The sequence below is a fragment of the Seriola lalandi genome, unplaced genomic scaffold, assembly GCF_002814215.2.
Source record: "Seriola lalandi dorsalis isolate HSWRI2012SDOR001 ecotype SW California unplaced genomic scaffold, Sedor1 jcf7180002054692, whole genome shotgun sequence".
In the NCBI taxonomy this organism is placed as follows: Eukaryota; Metazoa; Chordata; class Actinopteri; order Carangiformes; family Carangidae; genus Seriola; species Seriola lalandi.
In genome coordinates this window covers 742,191-752,199 of record NW_019525245.1, presented here as the reverse complement: position 1 = coordinate 752,199, position 10,009 = coordinate 742,191, and the positions used below count along the sequence as shown (strand labels likewise).

The following is a 10,009-nucleotide window of genomic DNA, read 5'->3' as shown; positions in this document are numbered from 1 at the left end:
ATCCTGCCTGTATCATCTGAAATGAAGAAGTCATAAACTGAAGGAAGAGAACACATTTTACATTTTCAGTTTTTTGTTTTTGTTTTTGTTTTTGTTTTTTCCAACAGGACAATTGATGTGAGAAAGAAAAGCGGTAACCCACCAATACTCTGACTGATCTGTTGAAAAAAAAAAAGTCCTTTTCAAATTGAATCGACTGTTGAAGAAAATTAATTTTCGTACTGAAGTTGTTCATCCTGTGTGGTCGATTGGACAGCAACATCTCACTTTGTTATTTTAAGCTTAACACCAGAGATCTGGTAAACTAAGGGTCTTACCAACATGCTGGCACTCAAGGAGAAGAAGAGAAAAGACTCATCTTGTGTTTTCAGTGTTTTGGAAATTGTTGCATTTATTTTCCTGCAACAGTTTATCACAACTTGTGAAGACTCAGGCTTCACAAGCGCTCCAGAGTTTCACCCCATGTACTGTAGGTACTGATTGAAATATACAGTATGTAAGAAGAAAATGCACTTTTAATATGTTTCCCTAGGTCTCGGTGTAAGACTTGAAGTATCCATGAAATTGAACTTTAGCACTTATATCGTCCTTTTGTTGTCTTAAATACTTTTTCATACTGAAGGTTTTAGAAACTCGATTGGGAATATTACTTTTTCCTCTCTATTTTTTATTTGTATTACATGGACAACGGTCACTCTTCAAGGTATGGCCTGAAGGTCGCATGTCTAAAAACCAATGTCTCTCTTAAGAGAAAAGTCTGCAATGAATGAAAAGTGTTCAAATCAGAAGCCAGTTTGAAATTAGTTTGTTTGGATGCAGTTTGAGAATACGTACTGTAAGCTGGATTTTCTGTTACAAACACCTTTTGTTGCCCCGTAATGACAAATATGGGAACTATTTTGAAAGTACTGACAGTGTGAGGTCCTGAAAAGACCTTGTTTTAGATCATAACTGAATAATGTCCTTTTTCCACAGCACTTATTAATGTGTCAGTGAGGTGCTTAAGTTTTGCAAATCAAGATGAAATCCAGGTTGTAGTTTTGTGTGGAATGTAGTTTTGTTCAGAAGAAACGACTGAAGAAGACGGTCTGGGAATGATAATACTATCAGCGACCACAAAATGTGTTTATTCATGATTTGACTTTGTGTTATTTGCTAAACCAAAATGTTTTTTATAATCATGTTTATCTCATTTATTCAGTGAGTATTATTGTGGTTGCTCGGGAAATGAAGAGGATTTTTTTTTTCGCAGCTTGTTTTTTCGGTGGTGCATTTCAAGTTACAGATGGAAGAAATGTTAATGCTGTCAAAGACAAGGGAGCTCGCACCTTAAACGGGTGACAATGGAGAATTGTGTCCTTAATATCTGCAACAATATCCTCACTTTTTATCCTATCAATTTTTATATTTTTTACTGTCCATTTTTCCATCTTCTTTCTTTGATATGTCAACATTGTAACTGTATATTATTACCTTTGTAGCCTATATTTACCCCTTCCACTGTTGTGTATGATTCAGACAGGCCTGTTGGATCTGTCTGAGATGTGACTGTGAGCATGTGTGTATGTGAACGCATGCCATGAAGATCTGTAAACCATGTTACCGTTCAGTTTTATTTTCAGTGCCATTTGTTGTGTATCACCAGGTTTGAAGGATTTAAAAAAACATGCTTTGTTCTGCACACGGCACATCACGTCGGTGTCATGAAATATAATCCAGTCAGATGGTGAAACTTTACAGTTAATGTCCGTCAAGCCAGTATTGCAGTCCTCACCACAGCTGTGAGCATAAATGGACTTATTTTATCTGTGTTATTACTACATTGTGTGGATTTTGTGATATGAAATAAGTGTCTGTTCAGATTCTGTATGTTTTTCACTATGCTGAAGGTAGCAGCAATTGCATTGATTATTATACAGTAGAAATCAACTTTTCCTCAGTAAATCATCACATCAGTGCTGACAGTTACTCTGGCAGTTTGTATGAAAAAAAAAAAGGCAAAGCAAAAGCGGTTCAGGTTTTAATTACAAAATGTTGGGAAAAAAATAAAGATGTGAAGAGGAGTGGCTGTGTGGAGTGGTTTGTTCTTTTGTCAGCTGCCTCACACACAAATAATCACACACAAGGATCTAAAACTACAACTTAAACTAGTTTACCTGTTTGTCACTGACTACCAAGTGCAGAGTAGAATTTAAGGCTCGTCCCACAGTTCAATCACTGACAGGGTTTCTATACAGCAGACATTTTGAGTTGTCAGAGTAGGAAGAGCACAGGTGTTACTAATTACATTAATGAAGGCCACCTGTTCTTCTACTGTGACACGTTAAAATGTCTGCTGTGAAAAAGGCCTTTTCCTGCTAACGATGAGGCAGTTTGCATAAACAATCCTGAACTCTCTGATGTCTCTGGTTTAAAAATTTATTAATCATGGAAAGTTTGAAAATCTACAGCTCCATGGCAACTGAGCAAACTGAGTGTGTTGAGGAGGACAGTGTGATGCAGTTGAAAGCTCTAGGACGAGTCAGTAAGTGGATCTTCAGTTTATTTTTATTTATTTTTTGTCAGTGGTGGAGGAAGTATTCAGATCTTTACTAAAGTAAAAGTATAAATACAATGTAAAAATACTTCATTTCAAGTGAAAGTTCTGCATCCCATCTCCTATCTTAGTGGAAATACAGACGTTCTATCAGCTACATGTATTTAAAGTAACAGCACTAAAAGTGGTGGTTGTGTAGTAAAATGTCCCGTGACTGACGCATCAATGTGTAACCAGCATTTGATGGTTGTAGCCACTCGAAGTGGAGCTAGTTTTAACTATTTAATACAGGTAAGTAGTTAAGTCCAGTGGATTTCAAACTGTGGGTCAGACTCCCTCGTTAAATCTGAAGGGGTTGTGAGATGATTAATGGGAAAGAAGAAAAAAGTAAAGTTGTACTACACGTCTGTGTCTTTTATCTAATCTTTGCTTTGTTCTAACATATCAGATAATTAAATGTCTTTGGGCCTCAAACTGTTTAGAAGATGTTTAGAGGGGAAATGTGTCTGTGGTGGAACTGCTAACAAAAAATGTGACAAGGGTCCCCAACCAGACGGTATTACTCTTTTTAGAGTCACAAGCCAGAAAGGTTGGGAACCATTAGTTTATTAATTTTAAAATGCAAAGTATACAGTAACTAAAGCTGTCAGATAAATGCAATATTTCCCTCTGAAATGTACTTTAGTAAAAGTATTAATAACGTTATCAATATTTCCAATCAATATTTTCCCCAATTTTTTAGTAATTTATTTTCTAGATATATTGGTGCTATTTTCCTAATATAGTATTTTTTTCAGATCTTATTCTCTGCTGGTCAGATCATTTTCAGATATTTTCCTTCAATGTATCATTTTCTAATATATTTTTTTTGATAATTTGTCAAATATTTCTTTATATTTTTCAGATTTCCTTTTTTATTTTGATGTTGATATAGTTCTAATAGAATGTTTTGTTTGATTGAATAAGTGTAATATCTATAAAGAGATATTTAAGCACAGACTTATAGGACATAACACATACTTTATAGACCAGATTTTTATTCAACACTGTTAAATTTAACATGTCATATTATTATATCCATCCAAAAGAAAAAGAAAAAAAAAACACAACAAGACTGACAGGGGTTGATTGAAAAAAATGACAAAAGTTAAATCATCGAGGGAATATTACTGTCGATTGTGCCTGCGAGGCTGAATAATGTGTGGAAAATGAGATGAAAGGTTCTTTTCACATTAGACAGAAAAGGCACTTTTTGAAATAAAATAAAGAGGTCTAAATAAACAAAACACAGACTTGTTGGAGGTAGGACGACATGGATGGAAGGGCAAGATGAGAAACAATACATAAGTATTTTGGAAGAAGAAAAGAAGCTGGAATTGTGTTTCTGAACTCCTCAAACGCTCATAACCATCCGGACGAGTTCTGTCAGGAGAGAGAAACACAACATCAGAAACGAGCTGAAGCATGTCAGAAAAAAAGCAGGAACAGGCTTTTGCTGTTTAGCTGTTAGATATTTGTGGTTTTACCTTCATAGTTAATGCAGCCATTGGCATCTTCATGTCCTGCTAAAAGAGTCTCCACCTCCTCCTCTGTCATTTTTTCACCTGGTAAACAAACAAGAATTATTTAACTATCTTATGGCACAATCAAAACAAGAGGGATTCTCTAATGCAGAATTCTCTGGCAGAGAGAAGTGCCTGAAGGGATTTTACCTGAGATTAGAAGCATGATAAGAAAAAAGACTGGTCAGCTGTGATTACTTGAGGAGGACTAGCCGATATCTGAGGTCTTACCTAGTGTGGTGAGGACATGACGTAGCTCTGCTCCCATCACCGTACCATTTCCCTCCTTGTCAAAGACTCGCAGGCCCTCTACAATGTCCTCAAAGGAGCCCTGGTCCTTGTTCTTAGTAATGGCCTGAAGCATGGGCAGGAACTGTTCAAAATCCAGCAACTTGTGGTTCATCTCTGCAGATTAATTTATAACAAGTGGAGACTTGAGTGAAGTCACGTTTTTGTTTGTTTGATTGTTTTAAACACAAAGAGGATTGTAACATAAGATTTGTACGGATGTCAGGAAGCTTGCAGCCTCACTTCACTCCCAGCCTAATGCAGTTTTCATAATATCAGAGATTTACTAATTAACTCCTATTGTAACAAACCACAAACAATTCAGTACATGTACTGATTGAGGATGTGATGAGGAAATACAACTGTACACAAAGCTCCCAAGTGTGTGTGAGAGGTTTACCTTCTAATTTGGGGTTTCCCAGGACTTTGAGCACCTCAGCATTGACAGGGTTCTGTCCAACGGCCCGCATAACATCACCACACTGGCTGTAGGTTATCTTCCCCTCACCCGTCCGGTCAAACAGAAGGAAGGCTTCCTTGTACTCTAACATATGGACACAAAGATGGAGCTCAGACACAACTGAACAGTACATTAGCTTAATGAACATTACAGGTAACACAAGCAAAAACATACAAATAACAGAGGACTTACAATCCTACAGATGCATGTCACTGTCATTTCACTGAACAAAGTAGTTTGTGTAGTGGAACAACTTATTTCCCACTGCATACATTTTTTTTGAGAATACACACATGCAATTATGTCTCCACATTTTCAAAGTTGCAGGGCAGTACACTGCTGTGTTAGGTAGGTATCCTATCAGCTCATACTGTGGTGGTAACACAATGTATCTGCATCATAACTCAAAACAAAACTAGCTTTGTGCATTAGCATCGCTTAAATTTCATTGTGAGAGCCATTTACTAAAGCCCTGAAGTGCCCCTGCAACATTACATCCAGGCCCATATACAGCATTATGAAAGGAAAAAATTTTCTTCAAAAAGGAGCAGGTCTTGGGATGACCTTCAGGTGTATACTTTACCCTGGAAGTTGGGGGTTGGGTAGTCTTGTCTTCTAATGTCTTTCCTTCCTCTGCATTAACCCATTTTTAGTAAGTAAATTTTTTTGCATTTCTGGCTCTTCTATTACTTCAGCATCAGATCAGAAACAAATGGAAACATACTAAAATATGAAGTTTTGTTTAAACCCATATTCTACCTCATCGCCTAAGGCTACACTTGTCTGTAATAAGGGGTTGGTGGTGGGGGTTGTTGGATCATGTGCTAGTCTCAAACACAAGTTGTTCCCACTCCTCTAACAAGACCTCTTTTGTTTAAAAAAAATGACACAAAGTAGCTGGTATCCGGCATCAGTGTTTGCTGTCTGCTCTAACAATCTGCTGCCGGTTTGGTGAGTGCCTCAAAATAACAGTTTCTGTGTCTTTTGCCATGCCATTAAATACAGAGTATATATAGCTGGAGCCCACACTGTGATCCATACACTGCTCTTTATCATAACTGCTGACATGTTACACACTTATCTTGGCATCAGCATGCAAAAGCCTGCAAATTTCTTTGTTGCAGGTTAGATTACAACCGTCAGTGGAACTTGTAATGTATTCACACTGTATTTGTAATGTATAAGTCGTGACAAGCACTGAACACGTTAACATTTAAACCACACACAGTTAGAAAATGTTTAGTTCCCTATGTCTCAGTCAGCAAGTGATACCTGCAGGGATCCACTGATTTGCAGAGACAAATGTCGAGCTACAGGGTCACAATTCATAAGGAAATTTCAAGTGATAATATGTTTATGACTAGATTACTGTGCCGTGAAAAATTTAACATAACAATCCCTTTTGTGGATCAGATGTTTACTCACCCATGATCTGGTCCTCAGTGAAGTCAGACTGGTTGAGGCAGGGTTAGGAAGAGGAGGCAGAGGGGAGTAACAAACGAAAAAAAGGGGCTGACATTAGTTTGATTAGAAAAGCTCTGAGTTAATCCTGCATTAGCTCTAACGTAGAGTTAAGAAAAGGATTGTGGCCAAAGACTTAACGTTAAACCAGGCCAGGACAGACGCGTAGCTAGCTTAACGGCACCTACGTTTTATGTTTTCAAAATCTACCCATGAACAAATTTCAAGTACAAAAAATAATCTATTAAAAAAATAAACATTTCGATACATCAGTCTGGAACACTGTCTTCACTTACCATGTCTGTTTTTGGATATAAGACACAGACAGGCGGGAGAAGGTCTTGTATCTTAAGCTGTTAAGACACCAACAGCAGCAACTAGCCCCGGCTCCTCCGCATCCCTGATGATGTCACCGCAGCTTGTGTAGCAACAGCCAATCACAGGCCTCCATTCCACACCTGCGTTTCTCGCTTGTTTTGTAGGAGAGCAGCTACAACCTCAGCATTACACACCAACTCTATAGTTTTTATAGCAATGCCAATAAAACCCCCCACGCCCGCTCATTTTAAATCTTTGCTGCAGGGGCTGTCTTTACTTCTTCTCAATTCAAAAATAAAAAAATAAAAATTACTTTAGGCTGTCCAGTGTCTTCTGTCTCTTCATGTAATCCCAGACTGACTACATGGTTCTGAGATCAGGGATCTGTGCAAGCCAGACCATCTGCTACAGGACTATTTGTTCTTCTCATCTCTGAGGATAGTTGCTTATGAATTTAGGAACAGTCACACCTCCCTGATGGTCTTCCACGATGGATGAGAAGCTGAACATCTCAAGTGCCTAAAACTCTTGCACTGTACCCTGTGACCCTTGAGGACTCTGGTGTACTGTTGCAACAAAGTGTGTTCAAACTTCAATGTTACAGGGCAGCACAGTGTTGGTAATTACTAAGTATATAAAGGTACCAAACAAGCTGGACACCCTAACTTATGACCCTTTACTCAAGTAGCAACACCCTTTGAAAACGTAAGAAAATATGAAAATGACACTATATTGGCACATTCAAGTGAGTTTACTAATATGACTGAGATGCATATGCCAATATTTCAAAATAATAACAGCATGGCATATATTACTACTAATATATCTATCCAAACGACTGATTCTTGCAATTCAAAATATTGTTAATCATATAAAATTAACTTGGACTGAGATTTCCAGAAAAAAAAAACATTTTATTGATAGTCAACAATGCTGGGAGGTCAATTAATTCTGCTTTTAAATTAATGATGACAGTGTGGGACTGTTTGAATGATATAAATGGGTACTTTTCACATGAAATGCAAACATGACAAAATGACATTATTTTCCTCCTTTCATTCAGCTTTTTCACCGATTACCTCTCCACACTGAAATCGGACAAAGTCCAGTACACGAGCCTGTTGACCCCTGAGGAACTGTGCTACAGTCCTGTCGGGGTCTCCCAGGAAGGTCTGAGGCAGCAGACGTGTCTCGCTTTCACCACAGGGCAGGTCATCCATGTTGCCCAGGGACACGGGGGACTCTCCCACTATGTGCTGTCCCAGCTTCCGACCTAAAGTTTCCTGCTCTGCCTCCTTTCCACCCTGGAATACGACCAGTGCACCGTATCGCCCCATGGCCACCTCAGTCTGACCGCTCACACCACCGTGCACATACGAGCCGATGTGCCACTCAGCAGGGACACCGACTGTCACCGCCCGTTTCAATGACATGTTCTCACCGAGGCGTCCTGAAAAGAAAGAGGGAAACATGTTTTCAAATAACAATAATTCAAATTCCACTGAGTTAAACTGAGAAGCATTACTTCAGTGGAAAAAACTTTACTCTTACAGACCTATTGTGAGAGCCACCTGGTCTGCAAGTGAAGCTCCTTCACCCACACTGAGTTTGTTTAACTCCTCACCTGCCAGGACGCTCTGAAAACAAATGTTAGATGTTTGCAGAGTCAGAGAGTAGGACAAGTTCCTGTGGAAAAACTCTAAGTCAAAATTTTGTAAAATGCATCACACTTCTATTCAATGCCATATCAACATGGCACCACACACTGTAAGCTGTGTACAGCTTTACTGTGTAATATTGTAAGAAACTTGCATATATACATGCATATAATAAAGAATTGATGTTGTAAGATGGAGCTTGGCAGTCGAATGTTAACTTCACTGGAGGGGTTAAAGGAATAGTTTGGCATTTTGGTTATTGTGCTTATTTGCTTTCTTGCCATGAGTTCAATAAGCAGATCAATATCAATGTCGTGTCTGTTTAAGCATGAAGACAATTAGCTTAGCTTTGCATAAGACTGAAAATTGGGGAAACAGCTAGCTTGTTTTGGAAAATTTGGCCTTATTGGCACAAAACCAAATAAACATATTTTCAACAATGTCAAAATTGTGTAACTGTATTGAGTTGGCTTTAGTAATAGTGAACTGTTGTCAAAACAGGTGAATCCTTCTCCACTTTGTGTATCCATTGTTATTGAGGAAAAAATATAAATTGAAGAACTTTGTGTGACTTTACCTTGATATATCCTTTCTGGCTTTGGCTTTTATCCTGGTGGTGAGCCAAGGTGGCAAATGCCACATCCTTAACCAGCTGCTGGAACTTCTCATTGCGGGCAACAAAGTCTGTCTCACAGTTCACCTGCATCAGACAGAATATATCACTGATGGCCATCATGCCCACCAAACAGGAGACTGTTCAAGTGAAATGGTTACAGCTACCACTGGCCTTACCTCCACCATAACTGCAGCTTTATCTCCTACAAAGAGACCAATCAGACCCTCTTTGACTTTGCGGCCCTCCAGTTTGTTAGCTTTGCTCCAGCCCTCCTTCTGAGCCTGCTCGTGTAGCCAGGTCTCTGCCTGAAGGTTTGGCAGATTTCATGAGCAACACAGTAACACAACTGCTTGTTTCTGCACCAAATCTATTATGTTTTTTTCTTTTTTAAATAACACTTTAACTGTGAGTGCAGAGGGAGATCAAGAGGGGGGTTACCTGTGCTATGTCATTATCAAACTTCTCCAGTGCTTTCTTGCAGTTAATGAAAGTGTAGCCGGTGCCTTTCCGGAGCTTCATCAGGAGGGCTTTGTCTGTTGCCAGGAGCTGACAACCTGTGTGTAGCGACTGTACATGCTGGCAGAGGCTGACCTGAGGGGGACAGATGGTAGAAGCTGTTTTATACAGAATAACTTCAAAAGCCCAGTGACCTCGGTTTACTGTGTCTTCAGCAGACAGTCAGGTGTACCTAACTTCTGCCACAAGAACTGCCACTTGAAGCAAAATATCACGCAGAGATATCCTGCCACAATAATGTCTAATTAACATGAAATGTGAATTAATGAGCAAGGTAGCTCATAGAAAGTGGCCCAGTAACGATGGCTAGTAAATGAGACAGCACAGAGGCTAACGAGCAAACCTGACGGTCATTTTCTTTACGTTTGACTTAAAGTTTGAGCTGAGTGTAACGTTTAATCTGCTCACCTTTGCAACGTCTCTCGTAACTGTTCTGAATAAAAAGGATAACGACATCATCTCACCATGGAGAAGTTCCCTGTCTTATGAAAGCTCAGAATGTCATTGAACTCCACGCTGTGTAAGGATGCCGTGGAGGGCCAAATAAGTCAACGTAGTTGAGTCGATTAGTTACAGCCACCGTTCAGCGCCCTC

At 39.1% G+C, this 10,009-nt stretch overlaps 2 protein-coding genes across 2 annotated transcripts; both read right to left on the bottom strand.

Moving 5' to 3' along the window:
* Positions 1-3,553: 3,553 nt before the first annotated feature.
* On the bottom strand, positions 3,554-7,025 carry myl6 (myosin, light chain 6, alkali, smooth muscle and non-muscle). Its single transcript, XM_023423621.2, has 6 exons — positions 6,604-7,025; positions 6,272-6,299; positions 4,787-4,930; positions 4,330-4,503; positions 4,063-4,140; positions 3,554-3,958 (listed from the first exon to the last, which is right to left on the bottom strand). Exons 1-6 carry the CDS (start codon positions 6,604-6,606, stop codon positions 3,930-3,932), a joined length of 456 nt encoding a protein of 151 aa, XP_023279389.1. The 5' UTR covers positions 6,607-7,025; the 3' UTR covers positions 3,554-3,929.
* Positions 7,026-7,357: 332 nt separating this feature from the next.
* Positions 7,358-9,965, bottom strand: tsfm (Ts translation elongation factor, mitochondrial). Its single transcript, XM_023423620.2, has 6 exons — positions 9,824-9,965; positions 9,338-9,490; positions 9,076-9,204; positions 8,861-8,983; positions 8,181-8,262; positions 7,358-8,075 (listed from the first exon to the last, which is right to left on the bottom strand). The coding sequence occupies exons 1-6, from the start codon at positions 9,872-9,874 to the stop codon at positions 7,681-7,683; spliced, it is 933 nt and encodes a 310-aa protein (XP_023279388.1). The 5' UTR covers positions 9,875-9,965; the 3' UTR covers positions 7,358-7,680.
* Positions 9,966-10,009: the final 44 nt, after the last annotated feature.

Bases quoted from the DNA above. Each gene is read 5' to 3' on its own strand.
- myl6 (XM_023423621.2), bottom strand. The intron at 4,931-6,271 runs GTGAGTAAACAT...TCCATATGTTAG, and splicing joins CACTGAGGACCAGATCATGG to AGTACAAGGAAGCCTTCCTT. The intron at 4,141-4,329 runs GTAAGACCTCAG...TTTGTTTACCAG, and splicing joins TCATGTCCTCACCACACTAG to GTGAAAAAATGACAGAGGAG.
- tsfm (XM_023423620.2), bottom strand. From the start codon at position 9,874: ATGATGTCGTTATCCTTTTTATTCAGAACAGTTACGAGAGACGTTGCA. The intron at 9,491-9,823 runs GTGAGCAGATTA...TGTCCCCCTCAG, and splicing joins TTACGAGAGACGTTGCAAAG to GTCAGCCTCTGCCAGCATGT. The intron at 9,205-9,337 runs GTAACCCCCCTC...CCAAACCTTCAG, and splicing joins TTGATAATGACATAGCACAG to GCAGAGACCTGGCTACACGA.